Below are 14,477 nucleotides of genomic sequence, written 5' to 3' on the forward strand. Positions count from 1 at the left end.
AGAGTGAAGCCACATTGTGGAAATAAAGCAGTTTGATGCCACTTAACTGTCTTGACACTATCCTGTGGAATCCTGGGATTTCTAATTTGGAGAAGCACCAGAGCTCTCTGACAGACCGGGCTGAATACCTTACCAAATTACGAACTACAAATACCAGGATTCCATAGGATAGTCATGACAGTTAAAGTGGTGTCAAACAGCTTTATTTCTGCAATGTGGAAACATGGGGTACATTTACACAAGCAATTCCTAAATGAATTGTACCACCCCGGGGGAGGAGATCCCGGGAGTGGTGAGGAAAAAGGGAGGTGGCAAGGAAGCCTTCAGTCAAAGTATGAGTGCACAAGAAAGAAAAGAGAAACCAGCAGTCTTCAGGACCATGGTGGGGATGGGGAGTTAGAGCATGTGGTGGCAAAAAGGTGCTTTCACATTTCGGACCCTGTTTAAGTTTTGTGAACAGAGCTGGGACATTGCTGGCAGATTGGAGCTTCTGCTTTCTTTGTTGGGCTGGCTGAGAGAAAAGGTAACAGAAGAAACAATGAGGTTTGACAGACTGCCCCAAAAGGGCAGGCTGGAGCCAATCATTTTTACTCCTGATGGAGGCTGCACCAACCAAACACTGCAGCCTCCATCAGGACTAAAAAGAACCCTCTGAAAGCAGGTTCTTTTTAGTTTGCGTGGCAGGCGCCATGAGTGCACCAATGGCGCACTCGCACGTAGTTATGACGCACAAGCAGCACTGCAAAATTTAGATGCTACACTGCACTTGCATCATCATGGTGGCCCCCATGTGGACATGGGGCGCCGCCGCCATGCGGTAGGGCTCAGGAGCATGTGGACGCTCCATAATCCCGAGCCCTAAAATCGGCCCCAAACCGCCACTTTCCAGCAGTCAGTACTGTTTGTAGGAAGGGATGATTTGAAGTTGTGTGGGGAAGATGTGGCTCCGGAGAAGGAGGAGTATCGAGGTAGATTCTTCAAAAGAATCCTTTGCCTCTCACACTTGAAAGCCCTTCCTCGTGCAGAGAAATGTGGGAAGCTGGCTGCACCCCTTTCCACCCTGGCAAAGATGGAATAAGAGTCCTTCCTTGGAGAGAAGAAGCTTCTCCCTTTGCACCCAGTCACTTTAGGAGCAGCAACCAAGCAGCCAGTCGAGCAGCTACTGAGATGAATCTTGCCCATGCTCTCTTTGCTGGAAGGCAGGTGCAAAGAGAGGCCTCTGGATTGCTGCTCAACAGGCCTCTTGGTCACTGCTCAACCGGCTGCTCAGTCGTTGCTCCCTTTGCACCCTGAAAACAGCAACTGAGCAGCTGGCCAGCTGACCTTTATTTTCCTTTGAAGCCAGCATGGACGAGAGGGAGGAGCAGCCACTGCTGCATTTGCATATGAGAGATGGAGAAGGTAGCAGTGAAGTGGCTGAAGTCGATGTTGCTGGACAGCTGGCTGCTGCACAAGCAATAGATTTAGTATCAACGTAGCTGTTGGGGAGCATGCTAAGGTTGTCACTCAAAAGAAAAGGGGGTAGTAGTCCAAAAAAGTTTGGAGACCACTGATCTATACTGTAGAAATAATGCAGTTTAGCACTACTTTAAGTGCTCTAGCGTCATGGAATCCTGGAATTTGTAGTTTAACCTTCTCTGCCAGAGAATGTTGGAAACTCACAAAATTAAAAATACCGAGATTCTCTAGAACTGAGCCATGAAAGTTAAAGTGATGTCAAACTGCATTATTTCTACAGTGTAGATGAATCTTGAGTTAGAGAGTTCTAATGGTAAATCAAGAGAGTGGAAAGAAGTTCTCTAGCAGAAAATTCTGAATACCTCACCAGTATTTCTCAGGCTGGAACTTTGGTGGTTAAAGTGGTATCAGACAGCTATAAATGTGTAGACAGGAAAAAAAATGTTCTGACGTAGGAGAGAAAATAAATTTTCCCAATGTTTTGGAACTGGTGTATGTGGAAGGGTTACTGCAAAAACTTGAGCAGTACTTGGGGAACATTTTGCTGATACCTTACCAAATTACAAACTACAAATACCAGGATTCCATAGGATATAAAGGCACTGTGACTGTAACTGTAACTTGGAGCCGCTAAAAGCAGGACTAATGTTTAGCTGGCAAATACTTTTCAACCTCAATGTTTTTGCAGGAAGTTCCTTAAGTTTTAGTTTGTTTAGCCCATGCATAACACCAGGCCCTGTCCTGCACATTTGATTTCTTAATTAATACCTCACACAGGATGCTAACTTGCTTAGTGACATAACCACAGGCTGCCCCTTGTAATGTCATCTTTGTAACATCACCTTGACCTGCCCCTTTTGACATCACAAGGTCCCTAGGTCTCAAAGTTTGACCCTAAAATAGGGCCTAGTAATACTCCTGACTTGGCAACCATAATGTGGGTGAGGGAAGCCACACACTCCTCCCCACTTCTCCCACCTTATCTGCTTTATCCATTCAGGCACATTTCTCTCTAATATGTATCAATCACATTGAAACTCATTGGGGTAAAAAGGATTTAACATAACAGGCCATAGAGGTAGGTTGGGGAAGTTGTTCTGCTTTCCCCACTCACATCAAACCTTTGTTGTAAACACCCACAATGAAAAAGCCAGGCTTGTGAGGAATACAGTTGGCCCTCTATGTTTGCAGCTTTGACTTTTGGGGTTTTAATATGTTCTTTCTAGGAATTTCTAGGTCCTCCAGTGCAACTCTGCTGGAAACTGATCACAAAGTTGTGCTGGAGAACCTAGAAGTTCCTTCAAAAGACACTTCTCTAAGCATTTGTAGGTCCTTCAGCATGATTCTGTGATCAACTTCTGACAGATGTTGACCATAGAGTTGCACTAGAGGACCTGGAGATTTCTTGGGAGGTGTTCTCTCAGGTAAAAAGAACAGTGGTTTTTTTATCCACGGTTTTTCCACATTCATGGGGGTCCTTCAGCCCTAACCCCAGCAAATGTGGAGGTCTCCATCATATCTACTTCAGGCTTGTTAAAACTCAACAAAGACCTCACTCAAGGCTCCCATGTTTGTTTGGAGCCTTTTAGGTTTTAGATAATTGGTGTTTGCCTTATAAATAATAATTAAAAACAATATCAATAATAATGATGTACATACATGACTGTGCGCAAATGTTACATTAGGCTTCTTTATGGAGCAAAACCCCATACGAGAACATAAACAGCCCAGAAACTGCAAGGAGAAATGTGGATGCAGTGTGAATAATTTATTGCATGGAAAACTCAAAAACCATCCTACAGGGAGTTGCAAAATGGTGTGTTAGGGAAAACTTTATTAAAATACCAATGCTAAGAGATTACTTTTATCCAAGTAAATAATGCTAGAACTGGATTGTTATTTTAAAAATGTGTGGAAAAGACAATTAAAAAAAAAACATTTTGCTTGTTTATCCTGTGAAAGTAATGGGGGAATGATTCTCTTCTCCTGGAAGGCATCTCTCCGAGTTCCTATTAAGTGCAGCCTCCTGTGAAGAGTGGGTCTGAGCCACTCTGTCTGTGATGGGTTTTCTGCTGAGGTTTATGGACTGCAGAGAATTGTACTAGATTATATCAGGCTTGCAGACTGCAGCAGATTTTTGTCAAAAGCAGACATTTTCTCACAGCCATAGGCCCTTATACATCAACAGAATGCAGGCCAGAAACAGGAAGAAAAAAATGAGGAAAAGACACTATGAGCAAACCAAAAACTCAATTCTTACTACAGACATTACAAATTGCTGTATCATAACATGAGGAAAGTATAAATAAAACAGCCTTGTGGCATCATAAAGGCTGCATAGATTGGGATGGGCATCTTTTCGCACACACCCTGGTAGGAGAGCAGTTTGCAGGATTATTTTAAGCCCTCCAAGACCAAGGAAGTTAACCAGTGTTACCCTATGATCTTTTCTTCCACTGAGACTCATGGGTTACCCATCCTGCTTGTTGTTGTAGTGTGCCTTCAAGTTGTATCCAACTAATAGTGACCTATCACTAATCCTCAGAAGAAAGAATACAAGACCTAATATAACATATACCATATATACTTGACTAAAAATCAAAAAAATTGTGCACAAAAATTGACCCAAAAACACAGGGTTGACTTATAGACAGGTCAACAGTGGACAGCCAAACTAAGGAGGAGGAGGAAGGGTGGGATTTTGCCCCTCAAGCTTTTTCTTCAGCCTGGCTATCTTCCATGGGAATAGCTGAGCTGCGGAGGAGGGAGAAGGGCATGCACTTGCCCCACAATCTTTATTCCAGACAAGCTGTCTTCTAAGTTTTACCCTTGACTTATCCACGGGTCATGGCAGAATCCATAATTTTGGCCCCAAAACCTGACCTCAACATATATGCAGTCAATTTATAGTTGGATGTGTATGCTCAACACACTAGCAGTGAATGCATATAATGGAGAATACTGAGCACTGCAACAAGACTGTCTCAGATCACAACTCACACTAATTATTATTTTCCATTAAGCTCAGTCCATAACGTCATTATTTCCATAAGATAATCAGTTTTATAAAAAAATTAAGTACAACAAAAACAGGAAACTGGCTAAAGAGATGGCTGGACACACTGGATAGCAAGTGGGTTAAAAGACTGGTATGTAAAATAAGAAGACAACACAGCAGCTGGATGAAATCTTTGTATCTGTGAAATTGCTGGTCTTATTAGAGAATGGAACATGGCTGTGTATTGATTAATGGACAAATCATAGTGAAGCCCCAGAAAGCTTAGGGTGGAGACCATTTTCAGGACACAATATAGAGAAACATAATGATTTCCCATTGGCACACAAGGCTGCCTTTTATCATGCTGTCTAATTTATATGTAGAACATATCATACAGAAAGCAGGATTAGACTTAGAGGAAACAGGCAAGAAAACTGAGAGAAGAAATATTTAAATTTAAGATGCAAATGAACTAAATTATTTACAGAAAACAGCAAAGATTTGGAACAACTGGTGCAAGTTAAGAAAGTTTAAAAGCAGGGTTACAGCTGAATATTAAGAAAACAAAAATAATGAATACAGGAAATTAATACAGCTTTAAGGTGGATGATGAAGACACTGAAATAGTGAAAAGTCTCATGTACAATAACCAAAATGGAAACTCTAGTCAAGAAATCAGAGGACTAAGAGAGATAGAAGTAGATAAGATACTCGGTGTAAATACCACTCAAAATCTTCAAGACCATAGTATTTCTGATATCTATATATAGTTGTGAAAGTTGGACAGTGAAGATTGCTGACAGGAAGAAAATCAACTCATTTGAAATGTGGTGCTGGAGATGGTTCCTGAGGAAACCGTGGACAGCTAAAAAGACAAAAGAGTGGCTCTTAGAGCAAATTAAGCCTGAATTCTCACCAGAAGTGAAGATGACTCAGCTGAAGCTGTCATACTTTGAACACATCATGAGACAACAGAACTCACTGGAAAACAAAATAATGCTTAATAAAAAGGAATAGCAATAGCACTTACATTTTCATACCACTCTATATTGCCAAGCATGCTCTAAGCAGTTTACAATATGTTAGTCAATTGCCCCCAACAAGATGGGTACTCATTTTACTGACCTACGAAAGGATAGAAGGCTGAGTCAACCTGGAGCCCTGCAGGATCAAACTCTACATTTTGGCTGCAGTAGCGGCATTTAACCACTGTGCCACAAGGAATACTGTAGGAAAATAAGGGGACTGCACTACTGGCATATTGATTCAACCGAGGAAGCCATGGCCCTGAGTTTGCAAGATCTGAGCAGGGCAGTTGATGAGCAGAAACTCTCAGCTGAGATCTCTCATTCATATAATCACTGTAAGTTGCAGTTGACTTAATGGGAAATAACAACAACAATGATGAAATATAAAGTTATAAAGAACACAGAATGGTAAACTGTGCTGAAGAATTAGCATGGCTTCTGCAAAGATAGATACTGTGCCACTAAACCTGTACAATTCTTTGGAAAATGCCAGAAGGTGAACTGGATATTGACAAGAGCTATCTTACACATTATTTACATGAACTTACTAAAAGTGTGTGTTTACTTTTTTACTACAGAAAGGAATGAGAAAGTAGGACTAAACAGGCAGCTCTTGCAATGAATGAATACAAAAAGTGGGATCTCCTAAGAATACCATATGTTTCGGGACAGGTGCTTTTTAAATGGTTCATTAGTAATCTGACGGTAGAGGTAAACAATCAAGTGGCTATGTTTCTGATGGCATCAGCATATTAACATTGGTGATAAGAAAATGGGACAATAAATAGATCCTTGGAAATACTGTAGGCATTAAAATACTAAATGCTGTTCTATCTAAGTGATGTGCATGTGGAATAATAACTTCATGCTGATGGGGCCTGAGATGCCACTGACTAATCAGGAAATGAACCTTAGGGTTGTAGCTCAATAGGTCAATGAAAACTTTGATCCAGTGTCCAGCTTCTGTGAAAATGGCAAAGTCCATGTCAGGATTATTAAGAAAAGAATCAAAACTAAAATCACCAGCATCACAATATCTCTACACAAATCTTTAATGCAAACACAGTTGAAATATTATTTACATGAGTTCCAAAAGGACATTGTAGAGCTGGAAATGGTGCAGGAGAGGACAGTAGACTTAATCAAAAGCTTAAACAATTCCTCTTTAAGGAAAATTTCGAACACTGGGCAGGGCATCACTGCAGAGAGATGTGTGCAGACTGCACCAGGTGACACCCTAAGCAGGGGGACATCACTACTTCCCAAATATCTGTTTTTGGACAGAAATAGGCAGTGGCATTTACCTGCATCACTTTAAAACATGAAAGAGATGGTCCGAATGGGGCGAGGCTCAGTGGGAGGAAAAAGCAGAGGCCCCAGGTTTTAAATATAATTTTAAATTTCTTAATTTGTTTAAATTTTCTAACTCTTTTACACAATTAAATCACATCTTACCAAATTTTCACTTTAACCACAAGAAACAATGTACATGTAAATACATCTAGTCTGTGTGTGAGATATAGCAATTTAAAGATCTAATTTTACTACATAAACCTGCGAAGTGAGGACAGCTTAGACAGGTCTACGCACTGAGTCCTTTGTACAAATAGGATCCTGAACATGGAGAGACTAGGATAGGGCCCCTTCCATTCATTTGTATGCTCACTGACCATCTACACAGAGCTCCAAGGTCTGGTTTAATGAATAAAAAGCAACAGAACTAGCTTACATTTTCCAGCTCCTATTTACTATATTCAGTCTAGGGCAGCATGAATAATACATCTACAAACAGTAATCAAAAAGTCAAGGCTGCTAAAAACATGCAAGCATACTGACACTTTCATTCAGATAATCTGTTCTACAAGATGTCTACTTTCTAGACAAAGTGATATGACTGTTGCATCCTTTAACGGATGCAGGTAAGTCTTTCTGCAGGAAATAAATATAAATAATCATGGAATTCCATATGCTTAATGTTTAGGTATTTTTCCCCACTGTAAATTCTACACAGAAATAAAATAGGTCTTATTAATTATATGTGGCAACTCAGCTATTTATAGCCTCAGCTTATGCTTCACTTTCAGGGAATTAGTATAAAAAGCTAAGAAACCCCTAATTCAGCACCAAATCTTTCTGTGCTAAGAATCACAAATTGCCTTCCCCACACAAGGAAGGCAAATAGGAAATTAACGAAAGAAGCTTACCACTTGCCCTTGCTCAGAGTCATAGGGGTGGAACTGGAGTCACTGGAAACAGAATCCAGAGGAGGGTAGGGGTCAATGGGGCAGAGCCTGAGGGAACCTTGCCTATCACAGGCAGGTAGACATATCAAGAATAAAGCTCAGAGCCACTGGTTCCTTGTGTATCTCCCACTACCAAAGATCCCACCATGCATCTTTGTGCCAGAAGCAGTGTTTGTAGAGCCAGGTGCCACTCTGTTGGCTTATTCTGCTGCTGAAATGAAAGAGTTCTCATAACAGCCAAGACAAATTGAACAAGTTTAACTGCAGCTGAAGAGAGCAATGGAGGAGGTGGCAAAACAGATCAGAAGACCTCTATAGCCATAAGTATTTCTGCACACTACTAATGAGGATAGGAGCAAAAGTGTAAAACATTCAAGCAATGCCACATATTTTCTAGAAGGGGCAAGCCCACTGGTCATATTAAAAGCCCAACAGTAAGATTTATTTTCTCCTCTTTCAAGAAAGCAGTTGCAAATGCTGACTTTAATCTCTCACTGTTTCAGTAGTGAAGCCAAGACAGCTTGGCAGAGCTTGTTGTTCCCCTTAGGTGATTATCCTGCCCTGACTGCCCTGTTCATCCAGCAGTGATGAATTATAGCACTAGACATTCATTAAATCCTGTGCCTTGATCCTTTGCCCCTGCAGTGCCACCAACTATCTCTCTCCTTCCTGCTGGATATTGGGCGACTAATGCTACTGAAATGCCCCAGAGCATTTCTTTTTTCCTTACACATAACTAAGTTGGTCTATTTTTAAAAGTCATTTGCAGACGGACAGACAAAACATGTCTAACAGGCACAATTATGATATGATGCTCAGACGCCACTGAATCTAGAAATTGTGTGCTCATGGACAGAATCATCAGGAAGAATTTTTGCACACTCACATACACACAACAGAGTTGAGAATCTTACTTTTGAAAAGTACTTGGCTGCATTTATAATACCAAGGCCAGAAAAGATTAGAGAGTTGCCATCATAGAAGTAGTGCTGTTGTTTTTACTTTCCATTCCCCAAAAGTATCTCAAGCCTTTTACAGTAATTACTTTTACAAATTGGAAAGCTACAAGCCAATGGCCTAAGATTAAAAAACAACAACTAAGTAGCCCAAGACACCACTAAAATATATATATACCAGTAGATAGATTGTTTTTACAATATCTATAGGAGCTTAGAGAATGGCATAAAGGTATGCTCAGATTTCCCACATCTCATGAGTACTTAAGCCTATGAATAATGCACAAAAATATTTTTAAAACAGGAACAACAGAACTTAACAATGATGTTTTTAAAATAGACCCGTCTCCTGTCTCAGAAGAACCAGTTGCTCAAAGAGCTCATTATTGAATAAAATATAGAGGACAGCCAAAAACCCCAAACAGCCCCTTTCCATGCCTACAACACTCAGAAGAAACATAGGCCTGTTATAGACTGCCAAAATAAAGCTGCTTCGGGTCTCTTTGGAGATATGCTGTTTAAATGGTGCATGCATCCTAAGAATCCGGAAGCTGCACCTAAGCTGCACTCCAGTGCTTAGGAATGGAGTATGGCTTTGGTGCGACCTCCAGACTCTTAGGACCCATGCATCATTTAAATAGCATACTTCCAAAGAGACCCGAAGCAGCTTTATTTTGGCAGTCTGTAACAGGCCATAGATTCTCTTCCTCTGACTCCACACTCACAGAAAGGAGGAAAGTGAATCAAATGGGGCAGAGGCTGGCAGGAAGATACACATTTAGGAGGTAACACTCTCCTGTCCCATCCTCACTGGATGTGTACATAGCACACTGTACAGTGAAAGAAAGTCAATCAAATGACCAAGCTCCTTTTATTTAAATCTGTTAAAAGAATTATAAAAGTAACTTTAAAATTATAGAAACTATAGAAAGAATGACACTATCTCTCATTGAGTTACAATCTTATTGTAAGTTAATTATAACTTCCATATTAGAAAAGGGAATTAATTATAAGCAACTCAGTACTTGTAACCAGTTACGTTTAAGCTTTGCCACCACTTCTCTATTAGAAAATGGTTCCTAGCAGATTCCACAAGTAGAGCTAGACCAATCTGTTTCCAGTTCATATAATTTCTGCATACTTTTATCCTTAATTCTATTCTGTTCCATTTCCACATTAATGTTCAGATTTTTAAAAGAAAAAGCCTTTCAAATACATATTTAAATAGCATTTAATATTATTAAAATGCATATTCAGATATGTATCTAAGTGCATAATTTCTACCTTAAAATGAGTTTAAATGCATATTTTAAGAACAGCATCTCAACATACAGAGAAGTACAAAATGTCACAGCTTCCTACTTGCAAGTGACCTAGTCCACTTTCCTGCTCAGCACAGCTCTGCAATACAGGAGGTAGCTAGAGGATCCTCGACAAATGGTCATCCAGTTTCTACTTAAATACCTCCAATGAAGAGAAACACACTACCTCTGTAAGCTGGTTGTCCTACTCCCAAATAGCTCTTAGACCAGTTCCTCTCATGTTCAAATAAAATATGACCCTCTGCAATTTCTATTCTGTGGTATCAGTTCTGCCACTGGAGTAACAGGGAAGAAGCTCTCCTTCTCTTCTACACAAATGCTATCATGTCTCCCCCCATTCTCTTCTCTAGGCTAAATATACCAAGCTCCTTCAAATGTTCCTGATGAGACACTAGTTCCCAGATCCTTCACCATCCTGTTTGCTCTTCTCTTGATGTGTTTCAGCTTGTCAATGTTCTTCTTAAAATGAAGCATAACAGAGAATAAACAGTAACCTTGTGCAACCTAGACCCTATGCTGCTATTCCTGCGAGTGAAAACTACAATGATGTTTGTTGTTTGGGTCATATTCACCTTTCGAATCACTAAGGCATCTAGATCCTTTTCTTGTGTACTTCTGCCAAGTCAGTTCTTTCCTCTGTCTTGTATTTTCATCTTTGTTTTGTCCATAAATGTAAGATTTTACACATGTCTGTTAAATTTTATTGTTTTCATTTCAACCCAGAGTCTATCAAGATTTTTTGGCACCTTTCTCGTGTCTTAATTTCTGTTCACCTCTGCCCCACCCCCTTTGCTCCCTCACTACTAGACGTGCTGGCAAAAATCTGAAAACTAGCTGTGACTAGTCTTCTGAATGTGATTATGAAGTTCCACGCAACTAGCATAGAAAGGTTTCCAGTGTATGGAGCTCTGCAACCAGGTTCACCTGCATGTGGTACAGCTACTTTTTCAGACCCACCTTCCATCACAAGAAAAAACAGTGGCAGAGATCAGGCTGATGTGCACACTCTCCATTCCCTCTATTTCGATTGTTTCTATTCTGAATGGAATTTGTGGTGCTGGCCCCATGTCCTCTGCATTTTTGATAACCCACCTCTCTATACTTCAACCAGGTCATTTATAAAAATATGGAAGAGCATGTGGCTTAAGAAAGAGCCCAGGCTGAAATAGTGGGATTAAACTAATATGACAGCACCACTTAAGATCAACCTCCAAGAAAGGGAGAATCAACTCTTCTGGAGTTTGCAAAGTAGTTATTTATGGGCAAACATCACAAAGGGAAGATGCAAGGTGGCAAGAGAGAGCCTGGCATTTCTGATCTGACTCTACTGACTCATCTCCACCAAATGATCCACAGTTCTTTTTGATTTGCACCTCTGCATCATGCAAGCTCATCTACAAATCATCTTTGCACTGGCTAGACAGGAAGCGATGGGGGGAATCTTAGCAATTTTTTCATAAAATTTTCACCACCACCAAACTAGAGTTTCTATTATTCTTTCTGGGAAACCATAAGAGTTGAACTGGTAAAAACCAGATAAAAGCCTGCAATGCAGATATGTCTCCTAAGCTGCATATTGACTCTTGTCGTGGTAACTCCTGCATCACAGAAGCCCTACTCAGGCACTGAATTAAAGCAGTAAACTGACCACATTAGCAAGAATTCTCAGTCTTTCCCAAGCACCTCGGCCCAGTGACATGCAGGCTAAGTACAGTAGTTCCTCAGTCTGGCACGCATATAGACAGCATTAATATACAGAGTGAAGGGATCTTTAATAATACTACATGTTAACAAAAGTTTCCAGGTGACCTGGAATCCTGATCATGCCACATCCCCAGGCTTACATTCATCATCTATACAGTACTATGTGTGAGGCTGCACAACTAAGATACATTCCCTCTCTGTACTTCAAAACAGTGTTGGAGAGGGGTTACTTGATGTGCATAATGTCACATGTGGTCATGTGGAACTTCTTGGTGCAGTGTGCCTCCCCATTCATACATGGAGTTTTCTACTAAATGCAACACATGTAATAGACCTTGAGTTGCAAGGCAGTTAAAGGACAGTGTGGGCCAATCCCAGCCCTAAACCTCAATATCCTGTTTCCAGAATTCCTCAGAGATACCAGTCAAGGCTTTCCTTTAAAACTTGGAAATGAAAAGTTACAGATGTTGCTAGCCAATGTAGTCTATCGTGGGATGCTAGTTACAGTTTGGAAGATTCCCTAATATTTAATCTAAACCAATTCCCTCCAAGCACTGCATATCTCCTGATGGCTTTTCCAGACTGCTCACTTTCCATTTGCCTAGCTTGGAAAGGCTTTCTGAAAAACCTGAACATCAGTGACAAGCTGGAAGCTACTGAACTGTGCTCAGCACTTTTTTAAAGACTGACCTTGATTTTGATTGCTGATCATGTAAAAACCCTGGCCCATGCCCCAGTAAAGGTGGAATGAAGGAACAGAAAATAAAGTATTTTTTCTAAAACTCTGCTTCACATATCTAAACATACACCCTTAATTTTACATCCTTAGAGCGCTGGCTGCCCCCCTTTATACTGCCAATATATATGGTAAATTACAGGCATTTTCACATTTTCTACCCTGATGCCCCACACCTTGAGGAAGGTAAAAATAAATGCCTGAAGCCCACTAGACACAAAATGGTAGTGCAAGAGACGAGCCAGACACAAAATGGTAGTCATTTGGCATGACTGTTGCAGATAAAATATTGTACAGTCAGCCCTTTTTATCCACATATTCTTTATCCATGGATTCAAGCAGCTATGGCTCAATTTTTAAATATATATATATATAAATTCCAAAAAGAAAAGCTTGATTTTACCATTGATTTTACCATTTTATATAAATACTATGCCACTGTATTTAATGGCACTTGAGCATCCACAGAATTTTGGTATCTATGGGAGTCCTGGAACCAAACCCCAGCAGATACCAAAGGCCCACGGTATTCATATTGAAACCGTGTTTGGAAACTGCTAAAATTCTGGACCACTGTGATTTCCTTCTTGCAGAAAAACAAGCCACCTTAAATCCCATTTTGGGAGAAAGGTGAGCTATAAATCCAATACATAAATAAATGAGAATTTTGTGTAGTGCTAATCTGAAGTAAATGCCTTTCGGGGGGGGGGGGGGGGCGATAGAGAGAGAGAGAAAGAGAATTGGTTCAGGTGATGTGACAGCCCTGTTTAAATATTTGAGGAGATGTCATATTGAGGAGGGAGCAAGCTTGTTTTCTGCTGCTCCAGAGACTAGGACCCAGAACAATGGATGCACGCTACAGCAAAAGAGATTCCACCTCAACATTAGAACTTCCTGACAGTAAGGGCTGTTCGACAGTGGAACACACTCCCTCGGAGTGTAGTGGAGTCTCCTTCCTTGGAGGTCTTTAAACAGAGGCTGGGTGCATTCAGACCATAGAGGGCATAGTCTAAAAGGGGAGGCAGCAATAGCTACTCACCAATGATGTCCTTCTTGGCAAGTCAAACGTTTTGATTCTGCTATTACTATTATTCCTGTTATTCATCATCACCCCCTCATTTATACTCTGCTTCCCCCCAAAAAACAACACTCAAGGAGATTTACACATTAAAACAAGTACATATAGATAAACAAGAACAAAAAATAAAAATAAAATGGAATTAAATTTTAAACAGCACTGAGAAACAAAATATTAAAAGATTAACCTACAACTTAAAAATTAAAAATGCAAGTTCCAAAAAAGTACAATAAAGCAGTACAGCATGTTCTTAAAAGCCCCCCCCCTTTAAAATCAATTCTCAAAAGTCTGTTGGAATAAATAAGTCTGCGCTTACCAATGGAAGGCCATCCTAACCTTCTGGTGTTGGGTTAGCCATCTGAAGGAGAGTTACGTATTCTTCTCCTTGCAATTTGTGAAAGACTGCCCTCTTTAGATTTTGTTGTTGCTGGATATTCCTCCCATTCAATTGTTTCTCACTTAATAGCAGTCTTTTCATAGGGTTTCTTGGTAAATCTATTCAGAGGAAATTTGCCTCTGCCTCCCTCCTACGCCAGAGTAAGTATGACTTGCCCTAGCTCACCCTGGGCTTGTAATACTGGGGGCTAGAACAAAAATTTTCCATGGCTGAACAGAAAACCTAGAATCGATGGCCTGTACAGACAGGCCAAATAATAAGCTGCTTCGGTCACTTTGGAGGTATGCTGTTTAAATGTTACATGCGGTCCTAAGAGTCCAGAAGCACACCAAGACACGCTCCAGTCCTAAGGACTAGAGTGCAGCTTTGGTGCAGCTTCCAGACTCTAGGACGGTATGCCTCATTGAAACACCATACCTCCAAAGTGACCTGAAGCAGCTTTATTTTGGCCTGTCTGTATAGGGCCATAGAATCAGAGTTGGAAGAGACCGCAAGGACCATCCAGTCCAACCCCTGCCATGCAGGAAATCCCAATCAAGCATCCCCGACAGAATGGC

At 40.6% G+C, this 14,477-nt stretch overlaps 4 protein-coding genes across 4 annotated transcripts in view; all 4 read right to left on the reverse strand.

Moving 5' to 3' along the window:
• LOC121927764 (protocadherin alpha-C1-like) overlaps positions 1–14,477 on the reverse strand; it is a 91,832-nt gene that overhangs the window by 39,135 nt on the left and 38,220 nt on the right.
• LOC121927766 (protocadherin alpha-3-like) overlaps positions 1–14,477 on the reverse strand; it is a 205,707-nt gene that overhangs the window by 566 nt on the left and 190,664 nt on the right. The gene's annotated exons all lie outside the window — the stretch shown is intronic.
• LOC121927767 (protocadherin alpha-2-like) overlaps positions 1–14,477 on the reverse strand; it is a 76,113-nt gene that overhangs the window by 556 nt on the left and 61,080 nt on the right. The gene's annotated exons all lie outside the window — the stretch shown is intronic.
• Positions 203–14,477, reverse strand: part of PCDHAC2 (protocadherin alpha subfamily C, 2) — a 25,376-nt gene continuing 11,101 nt past the window's right edge. The window contains exons 2-3 of the mRNA XM_042462230.1: positions 3,118–3,192; positions 203–208 (exon numbers count right to left, since the gene is read on the reverse strand). Coding sequence (XP_042318164.1) covers positions 203–208; positions 3,118–3,192 — 81 coding nt within the window. The remainder of the gene's footprint in view (positions 209–3,117; positions 3,193–14,477) is intronic.

Source organism: Sceloporus undulatus, chromosome 4 (assembly GCF_019175285.1).
Source record: "Sceloporus undulatus isolate JIND9_A2432 ecotype Alabama chromosome 4, SceUnd_v1.1, whole genome shotgun sequence".
NCBI lineage: Eukaryota > Metazoa > Chordata > Lepidosauria > Squamata > Phrynosomatidae > Sceloporus > Sceloporus undulatus.